This window comes from Clytia hemisphaerica, unplaced genomic scaffold (assembly GCF_902728285.1).
Source record: "Clytia hemisphaerica strain Z4C2 unplaced genomic scaffold, Clytia hemisphaerica genome assembly, whole genome shotgun sequence".
Taxonomy (NCBI): Eukaryota; Metazoa; Cnidaria; class Hydrozoa; order Leptothecata; family Clytiidae; genus Clytia; species Clytia hemisphaerica.
In genome coordinates, this window is record NW_027103336.1 from 8,118 (window position 1) to 25,098 (window position 16,981).

The 16,981-nt window shown below is 35.3% G+C and overlaps 1 protein-coding gene across 1 annotated transcript; it reads left to right on the top strand.

The window, feature by feature from the left end:
• The first annotated feature begins 322 nt into the window (after nucleotides 1–322).
• LOC136817699 (uncharacterized) lies at nucleotides 323–15,556 on the top strand. The gene is made up of 12 exons (XM_067074017.1): nucleotides 323–470; nucleotides 4,133–4,198; nucleotides 5,457–5,519; nucleotides 5,725–5,796; nucleotides 7,130–7,195; nucleotides 7,444–7,488; nucleotides 8,141–8,567; nucleotides 11,837–11,943; nucleotides 12,260–12,343; nucleotides 13,365–13,448; nucleotides 13,638–14,730; nucleotides 14,843–15,556. Exons 1-12 carry the CDS (start codon nucleotides 397–399, stop codon nucleotides 15,098–15,100), a joined length of 2,439 nt encoding a protein of 812 aa, XP_066930118.1. The 5' UTR covers nucleotides 323–396; the 3' UTR covers nucleotides 15,101–15,556.
• The last annotated feature ends 1,425 nt before the right edge of the window (nucleotides 15,557–16,981 follow it).

The following is a 16,981-nucleotide window of genomic DNA, read 5'->3' on the forward strand; positions in this document are numbered from 1 at the left end:
GTCCTTCGAGAGTCGTCGTTGGTTCGCCGTCCTTCGAGAGTCGTTGTTGGTCCGCCGTCCCTCGAGAGTCGTCGTCGGTCCACCGTCCCTCGAGAGTCGTTGTCGGTCCGCCGTCCTTCGAGAGCCGTCGTTGGTCCGCCGTCCTTCGAGAGTCGTTGTTGGTCCGCCGTCCCTCGAGAGTCGTCGTCGGTCCGCCGTCCCTCGAGAGTCGTCGTCGGTCTGCCGTCCTTCGAGAGTCGTCGTTGGTCCGCCGTCCCTCGAGAGTCTTCGTTGGTCCGCCGTCCCTCGAGAGTCGTCCGGTGAAGTTTTATGGTTTTTTCAGAGGCTAAATGAGTCTTACAAGCTAGTTTATCACACTTTTTTCTTTCGAATCTGAGCAACCACGAGGAGACAAAAATGGACAGACAGAAACTGCTAGAAAATTTGCTCACTATTGAGGAAAAGATTTTGTTGGTGAAGCAGCAACTAGGGTAAATAATAGAAAATCATTATGGTTTGATTGAGTTCTGGCCCAAAATTTGAAATTTTTTCCAATCTTCCATGTAGTAGATAGTAGTATGATGGGATGGGGGGTACCATTTTTACTTTCATTTTCCACCCAGGACGTTTTTATTCCAAACCCCTGAATTTGTCTGTAACAGGGGGCGGACGACACAAGATTTCTGAGGGCAAAAGTTTTCACCAATTCAAAATTTCCAAGGCGAGAGAAGTAAATGTATGAATTTCCAAGGCAATTGAATCAAAAAAGGTAAAAAAGAGTAGAATTTCAAAAGTACATGGATTTTCACCAGAATTTCCGACCACCCACTGGTAAAGAAAAATTACTTCAGAGGCTAGAAAATTAAAAAATGCACACGTCGTCCAACAGAGGAGAGGGGTAACAAAGATTTTCTGGAATAGCCCATTTACAGGTACCAAGGGTATAGAGGGGGTTACTGTAATTCAGTCCCTTCATTGCCTTCATTTCAACAGCACATCTGATCTCTTTGACAACAAATTTGTTTTCGTGTATTTTTTAATACGCCGTTCATTAAGTCAAATCAAATGACTTTAGAGGTTCGGTGAAATGGTGAAACATTCTCACATGTTTTGTCAGATAGTTCCAAGTTAGAGCAGTTGACGGTATCTTGTATGTATTTCTATATTTCTAAGGTACAAAATCTTTTTATTATCTATTAATTATACTTATACAATCCAGACCACAAATCTGAAGCACCTGAATTACAAGAACTCCTTTCTGCAATGATAGCAAAAATTGATAGTATTAATGATTGTACACCTGACACATACATCCTTGGGGATTTTAACATACCACACACACCTCTTAATGATGAGACTTCAACCCCAACACGAAATTGCAATAAACAGCTTCTGGACGTTTTAAATGTTTTTAAAGCAGACTTGCACATTAATCAACTGATACACAAATCAACACACCGTGATGGTAATATTTTAGACTTTCTATTCACAAACAACACAGACACTGTATTTAATTACACATGCTCACCTACTATTTATTCAGATCATCTTGTTGTAGATGTTACAACACATCTGAATTTTGATAATCAATTCGGAGAAACTGAAGAACGTAACTTAATAAGCAAATTTGACCTCTACAACTTCCAAAGTGATAAAATTGACTGGGAAATTATTAACAAAGAATTAACAGAGATTAATTGGTCTCGAGAACTGGACACAAATCTATATGACCCAAATCGTCAATATGCCAACTTCCTTGAAAAATGTCTTCTGATTGTGAAAATGCATTTGCCAAAGAGAAAACCTCCAAAAAAATTTTCAAAGATTCCAAGAGATCGTCGTATTCTTATGAGAAAACGTAAAAGACTCTCCAAAAAGAATTTCAAAACCAATAAAACAAATCAGAAACTAATTGACATTGAACTGATGCTACAGCAATCCCACAAAAATGAACGCGATAAAGCAGAGCTGGATGCCTCACTCAAAATCAAAAGCAATCCTAAATACTTCTACTCCTATGCAAAAAGATTCACAAAAACTAAACCTAAAGTTGGCCCACTGAAAAAATCCAACCACCAACAAATTAACAACTGACTCACAAGAGATGGCAAACATCTTACAAAAGCAATACTGTTCAGTATTTACCACTCCCAAAACAGACTACAGTTTTCTGAATTCAAATGAGACAAAAGACTCCTCAACCCTTGAGCACATTACTTTCACAGAAGATGATTTCATCCAACAAATTGACACTATTCCAGCCAACTCGTCAGCCGGACCAGATGGCTTGCCAGCAAAGTTTTTTCAAAATGTGCAAGAAATCACTTTCTAAGCCACTTAAGATGATATGGCAAAACAACTTTGACAAAGGAATCACACCTGAAATTCTCAAAACAAGCCACATTACACCAATATTTAAGAAAGGAGATCAAGGTTTACCAGAGAATTATCGACCTGTTGCGCTGACATCAATTACCACTAAAATATTTGAGAAAATAGTCAGAGAGAAATTGCAAATCCACCTTGAAGAAAACAACCTATACAATCCAACACAACATGGTTTCAGACCAGGACGATCTTGCTTGAGTCAACTATTGGCTCATGTAGAAAGACTGATATCTCACCTACAAAACAATGAAAATGTTGATGTAATCTACCTTGACTTCAGCAAGGCCTTTGACAAGGTGGACCATCACATCTTACTACACAAGCTAAAAATCAATGGAATCAAAGGACAACTATTGAACTGGATACAATCCTTCCTTACTGAGAGATACCAAAAAGTTTCCATAAACACGTTCCTATCAGATGAAGCGAAAGTTACAAGCGGAGTTCCACAAGGCTCAGTTCTGGGCCCCCTCCTGTTTCTGGTAATGATTAGTGACATAAACGAAAAGATTAAACATTCCATCCTCTCATCTTTTGCTGACGACACAAGACTTATGAAGGCAATATCTTGCGCTGCAGATGTGAGTCTCCTTCAAGATGATCTAGACGTAGTCTATGACTGGACATCCATCAACAATATGGAGCTCAATGGAAAAAAGTTTGAACACATTGCATACGGAAAAAATGAACAACTGAAAGTACACTCAGTCTACAAATCAGATGTACAGCAGCCAATCGAAATAAAAAGTGCAGTGAAAGACCTGGGTATCCTGCTATCAAACAACCTGTCATATGAAATGCACATTCAAACGATCACTGACAGAGTCAAGGGTATAAGTGCCTGGATATACAGAACCTTCAAGTCCAGAGATAAATCAGTAATGATCACTCTTTGGAAGACATTGGTACTTCAGCATCTGGAATACTGCTCCCAGCTATGGTCTCCTACAAAGCGATCCCTGATGCAAGAACTGGAGTATCTGCAAAAATCCTTTATAAAAGGGATCCAACTTCCACCCAATTTGAATTATTGGGAGAAGCTCAAACACCTCAACATGTACAGTCTCGAGAGAAGACGGGAAAGATACCAAATTATATATACATGGTGTATAATCGAACAACTGGTGCCAAATTTTAACTATGGTGAAGGGGAAGGCGGTATTTATTCATATACAAACCAACGCCTGGGAAGAAAATGCCACCTCAAACCAGTGAATACAACGAACAAGAACATTTGGAAGAGCTGCCTTTCAGACACCGGTCCAAGACTATTCAATGTGTTACCAAGAAAAATACGTGACATGACCAAATGTTCCAAAAATTCCTTCAAAAAACAACTTGATCAATTTCTGCAAGATGTTCCCGACCAGCCACTGCTCCCTGCCTATCTCCCTTACAGGATGGCTGACTCGAATTCAATTGTTGAAATGGTCAAACACCGGACCCCACGGGTTGAGTGAGCAGAGACTTTGCTGAAACACATCAAAGGTAATCAAAGGTAGGTACTTTTTCAGGGTAAAGTTTGATCAAAGGAATAAGCATATAAAAAATGAAACTTGGCAAAAAGATTCCTTTTGTGGCCCTTAGTTAGATTATTCTTACTTGTCAATTGCTTATTTTGAAACTTTTTACTTATTAATTTTGTATGTCCAAAATCAAGAAACGGGTCTTTACCCTGAGTATAATATGGATAGTAAAAGGATTCTGTCTGTCTGTACCTTGGAAATATGGAAATAATTGATCAATTAATCTGTCTTGTATTTAGAGCATCTACTGGAGCATCAACACTAACATCATTAAACACAACCAGTACCCTCTCATCTCTGCCACTGTGAGTCACTACATGGTCTCTTTTTTCAATTTCAGAGAGGTCACACTCAGCTGGTAACAAAACACCCTGATTGATTTCATACCTTGGGAGTGGTAGAAAGTATCTACTAGGGGAGGGGGCTGGATGATTCTAGGGGGTTTCCAAACCTCTTCCCTTCCTAGGGGAGGGGGTCTCAAAAAATCTTCAGGGGGTCCAATGTTTCTTTCAACTATATAGATTTTAAATGTACCAGCAACTGCTACCGTAACTTGCCTTTTTATTATTTGAGTACGAATATGTCAATATACCGTAAGTTGGTCTAACATCCCTCGTCTAATTCTGACACCTTTCTTTAGAGACTGGAATAATATGAACGTTTGAATCACTGATTGAAAAAGGATTATTCCTCTCTGACCACTAAGCAAAGAAAAATAGTTTTGATCTTTTTATCAATTTCAGCTGATAAAAGGGTGTCGAAATTAGACAAGGGATGTCGAAATTAGACCAAGTTACGGTAGGGCTGTAGAAATGGGTCGTTATCATTGAATAACTAAGTTTTCCTTCATATCATACTTCCTTACTGATATAGCTCAAATAAACACCCCTCCTAGATGGGAGGCGTTTTTTCGAAGGGCAACAACAGGAGACCCGGAATCTTCGAGTTAGAAAACTCTTAAGTTAGCAATTTTTGAGCTAGCTAAATTATTTATGACGTCATAAAAGTGCAATTTATGACGTCACTCGACTCTAACTTGATTTTCAAGGATTTTTGCGTTAGAATTAACTGGAATCTTATTTTGCGCAAAACCTTTTTCCAGTTAAAGCTAACTCACAATTTATTTTTTGTTCACTAGTTTTCGAGTTAGCTATCTTGGATTTTTTTAGAAAAAGTTAACTTTTTTTATGTGTAAAAAAATCTAAGTTTCGAATGTGAATTCAATTCATTTGTAAATATACAAAATTCAAAAGTTTTTATTTCTATTCGAATTTGAATGTTTTTTTGAAAATCCAATATCAAATATCCTCCCTCTACAGTATGTAGATACTTTTTGACCACTCCCTTGTATAACTTCTGACTTTTTTGTATTTAAATTGCCTGAAATACTACTTATTTTTGTATTATAGTTTTTAAATTTGGAAGTGTGTACATGAGCTAAACCCCCTTTTTGACTTCCCTAGGACTTGCTGACCTATATTAAAAAAGGGCTATATAGCATCGATATTGTGTAGCCTATTATGGACACTCTGAATCTAGAAAAATTTAATCTTATCTCTTCAGATCATCAGGAGCAACAACTTCTTCACCATTCAACGCAGTCAATAATGCATCTGCCCTTACACAGTGAGTTGACAACTTAAATCTTATGATTTACACAACTGTTAATCAGACGAAAACATCTTGGCATGTGTCTATGCCTTGATTATTATGGTTCTACTGAGATGAATTTTGCTACGATTAAAACTGTATATGATTAGTAATCATAAACCTTAGACCTCAACCATTGCTTCTCTAATCTCAGAATTATCCTGATGATTATTTCTTTCAGAGCATCAGCTGGAGCATCAACACTTGGACTTTTTAACACGGCCAATAGCAATACTGGTTATGTGCATCAACTGTGAGTTATACTTTATGGAATAAGATTAGATAACTTTTAAAAAACTCTTCTGATTTCTTCAGATTGGAGAAGATATATGTAAATAATTTAACAATTACCAAAATTATTCCAAAACAAAAATGGCTACAGTCTCCGAAGTTTGGGGTAACTACCAAAGCAAATGTAGAGGCTATCTATAGGATTTCAGGGGGACCTATTATTTCAGGGAGAACCTAGATTTTTAGGTAGTACTTAAGCCTTGATAGGTAATAAGTCTGATCTGGCAACCAATGACTTATTTTTTTAAAGCAAATTGGGGCTGTCTCAGCCCCAAAAGCAGCCCAAAAAATGGGCAGGTATAAAACGCCTACTACCTACTACTTATTAATTACTACCTATTACTTACTACCTACTAGAATATATTTTGAGGACCAGAGCACTCCTCCTTTGTTTCTAAAAATGAAAATTAGCTTTCCCGCTTTCTTTTGTTTATTTATTTTTCTCTTTGGCTCTATGTTAAAAAAGAAAGAACCTTTTAATTGATAGAGGAACACTCATAGTATTATCATAATATATTGTTTATGACATAAAAGAGATGAGAAGTAAATAGAACGTCCATTCAAAATAGTCTTGTTGGGGGTGAGAGACAAAGTTTTTTTGAAAAAAAAGTATTCTCGGCCATGTGATTTTTTTGTTTGATATTTGCCTCGATTATTCAATAATATGGATAGCACCCCCAATCAAAATAAATCACTACGGAGAAGTTCGATAAAATGGTCTGCAAAATTATCTGAAAAACAATCATAGTAACAAGAGAGAAAGTGAAAGTAAGCATGAGAAAAGAAAAAAAAGGAAGAAAGCATTTTGGACTTGAAAACATGATGATATATCTCTAATAATGGTTATTTTACCAAGTTAAGTCCTGATTTCGAACCCTGTGAGTTATATATCCTTCTAAAAATGAAATTTTCTTTATTTTAAGACATATTGTAGTAGGTAGTAAGTAATAGGTAGTAGGTAATAAGTAGTAGGTAGTAGGCGTTTTGTACCTGCCCCCCAAAAAATACCAACCCTGAAGCCTGGAGCAACATTTTTCCTACTAGAATGATTTTGATACTAGCTAAATAAGCCTTTCAAATCCTTGAGAAAACATTTAATGAAAAGATAAGTAAATCGACTATGAACACATGTACCTTTTTCTATCATCTTTTTAAGGACAATCATATGGCAATAACATAAAAGGCGCAAAGCATGTCTGAGACGAGTAAATGTAGCTTGAAATTGACTAAGGTCTATGAAAGCACTTTAATTACAACCTTTTAACAATTATTGTTATGATTTTATATTCTTTCAGAGAATCATCTAGATCATCAACACTTGGATCATACAATACTATCAGTACTCTATCTCCTATCCCACTGTAAGCAATTTTTCATAGCAGCAAATTTTGACAAAAATTTACCCTTGACCTGCCTTAAACAAGAAAAGTTCTCCTAAAAATTTACTATTTTTTACAGTTAACTCTTGGGATACAAGACAGCCAAATGTGGGTGCAAAATTGGGTGATCAATGTTTTTAGCCAACCTATTAAAGGATCCTCATGCAGGAATTTAGTTCTTCCAGGCTTGTAATTTATCAGTGATTGATTATTGTTTGTAAATATTTCAGGTATGACCATAGCATTGCGAAAGAACAAGTAGACAATCAAATGGGGTATTCTTTTAAATGATTTACGTTTCAGACTTATATTGTTTTGTTTTGTTAATGTACTGTATTGGTCTAAAATACCTCAATGTCAGAAATTTCTTCGTCCAGAAAATTTTGTGACTCACTTCAAATTTCATTTATTTAAATTGCAATTACAATTGAATTTCCGAATTTAGGCAAGATTTATTTATTTCACGAGAATCAATTTGCATGCAAGATTTTAATTAATAAAACACTAGTAAAAAAAGCTTAAAGCCTACTTTTGTGTCTTTACTGTATAGGCAAAAGTTTACCTAAGACTGATCTCTGAAAACTGTGTCTTTATAAATTAATACATTTTCAGGAATCAACCTAAACAACTTTTTTAGGAATGTAAATTTCCCAAAGTTGAGGGTCATTAGCAAAAATTAGGAGTTTTCTGGGCGCAGAAATTTCTGACACTAAAGTAGACTAAAAATATTTTCAGACATCCCCAACCTTAATTCAGATATTTTTATGCAAACACATTATAATTTTTTCTATTGAATTGCTCTATTCTGTAGGATGCATGATAATGTAATTATCGCAAAATTATAACTTTCATGTAATGTAATCCAAAAAACTTGAACACTGTTTTGGGGATCTGCCAATCGAAGAAGTAATTTTTTTTTAATTTTAGTATTTTGTTTCCCCAAACAAACGGAAGAAAAAGAAAAGCAAGTAGTCTCAAGAATCCTTTTATGAAGGACACCTTTACAAGAGACTTCTGTTGTCTCCCTTTCGTGAACTCAGCAACAACACCATCCAGTCAAATGGTATTAACCCTGGAATATGCCGGTTTGGGTAGGAAAAAGATCACATTTTCAAATGGAAGCACACACACTGAGGTAGTTTCACAAATATATTCTACTTACCCTCGGCTGAAAAATGTTGGAATGTTCACACTACATAAAGCAAAACATGGAGGGAATGGTCAACCCATAGAGGACATCACTTTAGGATCTTACGATGTTGACTCACTTCGGAAGCGATTTAAAACAAAGTCGTTAATTTACCTGAGGCCTCTACAAAAGAATTTGGACTTGACAATGATGGATGGAAGTGAGGTTAGCTGGAAATATTTATTACAAATTCAAGAACTTTTTCTTTATTCTTCATCTGATTTTGCCCCTTTTTGATGTATGTGAGAAGATTAAAAATTTCAATTTTGGCGGAAGGACCATTTTTTTAAATTTTGACTTGGGAACTTAATTTATATCAAGGTGATCCGAACAAGACCTTGTTGTTTTAAAGCAATAAAATTAGCAAACCTTCTTTAACCATACTTCATTTTGCAAACTATATTTTCAAGCTTTTCAAAATTTCAAATTTGATTTAAGGCATTTTTATGTTAATAATTGGTCAGCCTAAGCTGAGCATTCAAATAGGTAAAATTCAGTTCCATAAGACGGTAAAAAAAAAATCCGATTTCCCGATCTCAGTTTGATTTTAAAACTTTCTTCCGATCGGGTTAACTTTTTGGGTACTTTTAGCGTGCGTTGTTTTTACAGATCATAATCATAATGTGGTGTTTCAAGATGGCGGCTCAAGCGGTGATAAGTCAGTGTTGTTGTACCAAAGCATTTCCAGTGTAAATCTGTTGCAAGCTTCAATTTCTGTCATTTATTTTTTTAACTCGGCAAATCAAACACATGATTTTCATCAAGGGGATTCTTTTTCTACATCTTTTGAAGCTTGAAAGCCGTTTGCTCAAGTTTTTGTTTATGTTGAATTTTCTGATACTTTTTATCTGCTTTTTATTAGTTTTTGCAATAAAACATATTTTTCTTGTTTGCCTCTAGGGGGGATTGATGGTGTTATAATGTTATTGGAATTCGATAAAGTTTACAAAAGCACAGCTACTGTCTAAATTTGATAAAGACTGGATGCAATCGTGCTTTTTGAACTTGGTTTGGACGTGTTTGATAAGGCGAATCGCAAAAAAATTGTTTGGTTCCCGTCATTTCTACTTTAAAAAGTGGAGGTCGTTCAGTCGGTTGGTCGAAAATATTTTTCTGTTAAGAAGCAGCTACATCTTGTTGAAAGGGAATCCTTGTGGACTGATCCGAATTAAAAAATTGAGAAACCGCGTGGATTAAACTGGTTTTCGGTTTACTCTCCATTAGCATGCGGCTCGCTACTTTGATTTGAAAACTTGTAACCACAGAGCGTGCAGAGGTCGACAGTGGAAATCCAGACTCTCCAACTCTACCTGCTGAACGTAAATCAGGGTCAGTCAGATGACGGGAACACAACTTGCACCTAGTCATAACAAACAAATAGACCTTTTTTCAAAGAGGCCACCCTGTTGAATAATTATGTAGTTCAGCAGAAAAACAATGATAAAACCATGCATAATTATTACAATATGCATGATACAGTAATTATGCATGGCTCTATCATTGTTTTTATGGCTGGACTACATAATTATTCAACAGGACGTCCTCTTTGAAAAAAGGTCTATCCATCTGGTCTTCATTTAACATTGTTTTAAAGTTTAAAAAACACTGCCAGTGCTTGGCACAGAAGAGAGGACTCCCAGTTGAAATTAATTGCTACTCCGCTGCCCTGTTGAATTTATTTATTATGGTTGTGTGTTGATTCCGCCAAGGCGGTAAAGCAATCGCCCAAATTCATAGACCAATCAAAAGGGAGTTTAAAAAGCAAAACGGGGGGGGGAATGAGCTTCCCTGCATAGTTAGGAATTTTAAGTTTTGCTTTCGATTATCATTTGCGACCAGCAAAGTCTTCAAGATGGTTGTGTGCATGTTGTGTAACTTGACGGTACAAAACTACAAAATTTATATAGGCAGACTGGATGCAAATTATGTTTTTCTGGCCTTGCCAAATTTTGGCTTTGACTGAATAGCAGTCAGTTTTTACATACCTCATCGGCCTTGCAGACAACTGACAAATGGTTTCTGTAATTTGACCAAGTCTACCAAAATACAGTTCCTGTTGAAATGTTATAAATATGAACTACGTTATGCAAAGTTTTTGATGCAAATTGTGTTTTTCTGGAGTTTGCGCTTTGAGATTTAAAGTTTGTAGCTTGTTAGTTTAAAGTGTTAATTGGAGTTTTATCAAGTAAAACAAAAAGTACAGTTTCTATGTATATTTGATGGATATCTTTATTCGAGTCTTTATTTTGGTTCTGACGTTTTGGCAATCTTCTTATTTATTATTTCTAGATAAGATATGGATATTGTCTACATCCAAGGAAAAATGTATCATAACTGACTGGAATGAAATTTACAAAAAGTTTAATTACACTATGTTTCTCTTTTATTTTATTAATGAACTATAGCTTAATTGTTTGATGTCATAGAAACAGTTCTACAATGCTAAAGAGATGTATACTTTGAGCTTCTCGTGGGGGGTTGGAGGAGCTCTCAGGCTTGTTTTAAATAATTTTAAATCAAGTTATCAAATGTTTCACATTTTGTACATTATTCAACATTTTTAGTCTACTCTGTTTCAGTACATCTCTTACATCTGTTAACCCACTTATTAAAGCTATCTAGCTAAGCTCTATTGGCTGACCTTCCAGCCTCGGCTGGTTTATTTTCATATTGGGAACTGCAAAATCATCAAATAGTTGGGGAAGCAAATAAGAGGGGGGGGGCAAAAAATTTTGAAATGTGTTGGAGGTAAAAATGAGAGGGGGTCCCCCTATCTTCAGGATCACTACTACTTAATTAGAATGACTCCCTAAAGTTTTACCCTACTACCTTCAACTGCTTTAACTTGGGACTTTTTGGTAAAACATGGGATGGCAATTCGGCCACCATTTCACCGAACCTCCAAAGTCATTTTTTTATGTTAATGAAAAGCCTATTAAAAAATACAAGATTTCTCTTTTGCACCGAGTAGGTTTTTAAATTGAAATATGAAAAAAATCGGTAGTGGAACACACGCAAATGTCTGGAACAAAGAAGACCATATTAGTGGTGAAAAGATAGAGTGTTTGACGTCACTTGCGCGGCAAGTTACACATTTTGTTAATCCCATCAGGCAATAGGCGGTTAGGCGGCTGGTGTTCTCTAATTCTCCAATTGGCGTCCAGTCATTTTGAATGAAAACAAAAAAGTTCAAAAGGGCGCGCTATCAGTGAAAGTTATTGTGACGTGTTATGACAGAAAGTATGATTGATAAACTTGTTGGAGTTATCAAAACAAATTTGTTGTCAAAAAGATTTAACAGTGAGTGAAAGTACAGGCCAGAATATCAACAGTCCCATGTTTCGACCAATCGTCCCAGGTTAGAGCAGTTGACAGTAACAGAATAAATTTTAGATGTCATCCAACTTCAGCGTGAAATTCCACTGTTTTTACAGGCAAACAAAGAAAATCAAAACATTAAAGGGGCGGCAACAACAACATGCTTCCGATGCAACAAAATGATTCCTTTGAGAAGATTTTTAGAACATCAAAGTTCTTGCAAGTAAGTCATCATATTTTACATTTTAATGGGTCGGGTAATACTAAAATATGCAATCCCATAAATGGCAGAAGTTTTTCTTGTGTCACGTGGTATTTTACTGCCAAACCTAAACATGTTATATATTGTTGGATTACAAATTTAATGCTGATTAAAAAAAGTCATAACTATGGTCTAATCTAAAATTTTAATTTCTGGAGATAAGAATCACTTTCAATTTCTAATTTTCACCTTCGATTTCAAAACTTTGAAATAGATCGTCAAAAAATCTCAATACTGAATGTTTCACAAGGTTGCCTATTTTGTAACTTTTTTTTAGAAAGACTACTGCTACAATGGTGAATTATACAGCTGCTACAGCTACATCCCCTGTGGTGATGCCAATCTCTATGAACAATGCAGAGTAAGTTTATTTCTCTTTTGTCAACAATTAATATGATAAAAAAGGGTGTGTTGATGGTGTAGATTCTATTATTTCTGAACTCAGGAAACATACCTCACAAGGATGGGAAATAGTAATGCCCCAAATGTAAATGTATCCAGATTTTTAGAAACTATTTTTTCATAATTATAAAAATGTCTAAAATCTTTGAAAAAAAAATTTTTTTTTCAAGTTGTTCTCTCCAGTGACATGCAATATATCTATAATAGTGTACACTAACAGTCTTATTTGTTGATTCTTAAATAACTAGGCAACATTACTAGGGTGATAATTTATGAGATACTGCAAACAATTTCGGGGAAAATTTTGGAGACTCAATTTGATTTTTTCTGATTCCCTACAAAAAGTTCTTGAAATCCACTGTAAATCAGCTTTCTAATGTACTTGAATAAAAATTCATTGGCTTTCAAAATCTGCTCCCCACCAGAGTTCATGATTTTTAGGGGTCAATTTTGGCTTAGTAGCCTATCTTTGAGACACTGTATCTTCAAAACTACTTGAGATATCAAGGTGAAATTTTCAGGGTCTTATTTTCTTGTGTGATAGATCATTTGGTCTAAATTTCAGCAAAATCCAAGAGGGCGAGGTATCACACCCTGAAGACTCTTAAAAAAAATGGCTCTTAACTTGGCGGATGGTCGAAAAAGTTTTTTCAGATGGAATTTAATTTGGCGGTTAACTTGAAAAATTATATTTTGCGGGAATTTAATTTGGCGGATGAAGGACATTTTTGTTCAAAAAACACAATTAAAAAAGGAACAACCTGTTTTAAAGCCTGAAATAGCACACATTTGGGGGAATAAATAGAACAATTTAAATTTGGCGGGAATTTAATTTTGGCGGATGACGGAATAAATTAAATTTGACAGGAACTTAATTTAGCGGATTTCGACCAAATCCGCCAAATTAAGTTCCCGCCAAAATTTCTTCCTTTAAGGTAAATGTTTCACAAGGTTGCCTATTTTATAACGTTCTTTTTTAGAAACACTTCCGCTACAATGGTAAATTATACAGCTGCTACAGCTACATCCCCTGCTGTAACACCAATCGCTATGAACAATGCCAGGTAAGTTCATTTCTCCTTGTCAACCAGTGTCAACAATTAATTTTAGGGTTTGTTGTCGTGCTCCTTTAAACTTTGATAGAAATGAAATCACAAACAATAAAGAACAATTCATTTGTCAGTTTTTTTAAACTCATATTCTATAATCTGTGAAACTCGAATAACACATTTTTTTGCTTAAATTTCTTCCAGCATTAAGGACACTCTGGATGGTGATATCATCTGCTCGATATGCAAAAAAGGCATTTACATTCCAATAACAAAAGTCACCACATGTGATTGCAATTACCACTACAGCTGCGTAGAAGGAGAATTGATGGACACAGACTCGTTCGAATGCCCAGGGTGTGGTTTAATGGTGTCAAGGGTTCCTGAAGAAACCCTTCCGGTATTTCCTTTAAGAATTAACAAGGACGATACATTCACTCAAACCAAGGACACATTCATTGAAACTCTTATGAATGAATTGTGTGACCTGAACAGCGTCGATCCGATAGAAATTTTAAAGTTTCTTCAGCTGAAGCTTGTGAAAGGAAGAGAATTACATATTCCAGATATGACGGTCTATGTACCAAAAGAGGATGAATCAGTTAACACAATTGCTGTTGACAGGGGTGCTATCATTGAATCTACATTCCTTGAGTTTGAAAGTATTGAGGACTTCGCTGTCACCTTTGAAATTGACTTTATAGGAGAGTCAGCGAAGGATAATGGGGGTGTCAGAATGGAATGGATTGGCATTATTAACCGTGCAATCTATGAAAAGTATTTTGAAAAGGGACTAAGAACTACTTTAACCAAGGATTACTATTTTGTTGGTGCTATGGCTGGTATAAGCATTATACAAGGTGGAATTGTACCAAAGTTTTTTAGTGAAGAACAACTAAGCTTCCTTTTCGATGAAACAAATGAAGATATTGTTGGACCTATGAAGGAGGTTATCAAAGGGTTACAAAATTTCCATTTACAAACAGTTTTTCAGCGCTTTCCAATAATCAAGCACCTTTTTCGGAAAAGCCAATCCAAACTGAGCCCGAAATTCTTGTTGAACAAAATCACTGTCAATTTCAAACCTGAAGGATCTTCGTGGCTCCCGCGTGAAAAGAAAATGTACTCATATTTTGTGAGATATCTCAGAGAGGTTGCTTCTGGCAGGCGTGGAAATCATCTTTCCCTGCAAAATATATTGCGATTTATCACGGGCTGCCCTGAGGTACCTGAATTGGGGTTTAGTGTCCCGCTGGCTATGAAGTTTGTCAAGTCAACAGTAACCTATGTTATCAAAGTAAGTGTTGAACAAATGTAAACTATGATTATACTTTACTTGAGTCTTTCTTCATTGAAAATGATAGACGGGTTTTTTTTTTGCTTTACCGTAACTTTTGTTCACGTTTCAGCCTGCAATTTCAAACAAGGATGAGGTTGAACCAAAAGAAGTAGCTAAGGAAGGCGAAGAGGAAAAAACGAGTGACGATGTAAAAAAAGAAGACGAAGAAGTTAAGGTGAAGGTAGTTGACTATCTCCCGAAAGCACACATTTGTTCGAATGAAATAGAATTACCGATTGGTACTTTAGTAGACGAACTTCCTACAATGGAAAGATTACTTAAATTTTACGATTATGCTTTTTCAAATACATACTTGGGTAATATTTAGACCTCATTAAGTATAGGACCATTTTTATCATTTTCTTTTATAGCTGTAGGTTATTTTTGTCGGGGACCAATTTTTGCACGAAAGTTTTTTAAACTTACCCCTGTTAGTTTTTATTAATACATATCTTGGTAGATTTATTAAAAATGCAAGAATATCTTTTATTTTAATTCTCCGTTTTTAATGGTTTTACTATGTACAAAATATTTTAGTTTTTTGTCATCTTAATCAAGATGTTTTACCCTAGTTATACATGTTTTAGTTTTTTTTTTTATTATTAGTTTTGGACCTACCGGGAGGTCCTATTTAACCTTTGCTCGTTCGCCTGTGACCAACTTTTCTCGAGTTATTTCTGTTTTTTGACACAAAGGTGCAAAATGTCATGTCCAAAATGTGACAGAACCAGTTTTTTCTGAAATTTTACTCAGATGTGTATTAGCAATGCTTGCAAAATCTGATTTTTGGGGGAAAAAATTTAAAAAAAGATTTTAAATAGAGCATACAATACAGGGTTTGGATTTCTGAAAAACATGTTTTACCGGTCCAAGATGCCGGAAAACCGTTTTTCTTCTGTCATTTTGTTGAAATTTCATCAGTTTCTGATTTTCTTTAAAATGTGACGGAGTTGGAATTTTTGTCCGATCGATGTTATTTTTACGGTTTTAAATTGGACTTATTTGTTAGGTTTATTTGTTATATTTATTAAATTGACCGATGTTAAGCACTTTTAATTTCCACTTTTTCTAATTCATGAATCCGGATATCCTCTGAAATAGCCAAAGTTTTCCTTCTCCTTTTGTTCATTAGCTCGTTCGTTCTTTCTTTAGGATCTTTTCCACTATCTCTAAACTGTTTTCACATCTCCTTTTGTCTAACTCGAATCATCAGATAGTTCCAATCGGCATCCCAGCTTTTGATTTTTTCCCCGCGTAGTATTTTTTATTTCTACTTTTTCGTCTCGTTAACCAAGTCTTTTTACTCGCAGTTTGTATTTCTTATTTTTTTTGCTGTACTTTTTTACGACGTAGTATTTTCAACACGTTTATTTTATCTATTTTAAGCCAAGTCCTTAATATTTGTGGGGTCTCCTATCCAGGAAGTATTTGAATAGACGATATCGGCTTTCCGAATTCTCCCCGAATGATTACCCATGATGCATTGCGCAAAAAGATTCACGGACAATATTGACTTACTGAATTTTTTTGCGCAATGCATCATGGGTAATCATTCGGGGAGAATTTCGTTAAGCCGATATCGTCTATTAGAAACTGGGCTATAACATTTTTAACATTAGTTTCCTTGTACATATTTGATACATTTTTGATAAAAGAGAAAGTTTTCCTTATTTTGTTATTATTACAGCAACTGCGTTTGCAATTATGTAATGCAACATTGATCTTCAAACTGTCTTTTAGCTGTCTGCTAGTACATTAGACGTGGTCACTCTACTTAATAGTGGTCACAAGCCACTAAGCTTCCATTACCGACTTAGAATTTTATATACACTACATATACATGAAATATTTCAAATTCTTGTAAGAAGAACCACTACACGTTTTTGTTTTTTTAAGAAACACACTTTTAAGAAACATGAGGCTCAGAATGCCTAAAAATTAAGAAACATCTAAGAAACATGCTAAGGCTGAGAATGACAAAATACCATTTTTTAATTCGGTTGTTTTTAAGAACCTTCCAATACAGCCTTCAATATGGCTGATTATGGTCAAAAAGTTTAGAAACATGTAAGAAACATTTAAGGCTCAAAAGGCCAATTTCTTAAGAAACATTGAGGCTGCTTGGTAAAACTAGTTTCTTAAAAAAAAAAAAACGTGTATCCTTTTGGAGATAAAGACATTTTAACGATAAAAAAAAGCCTGGAGAACC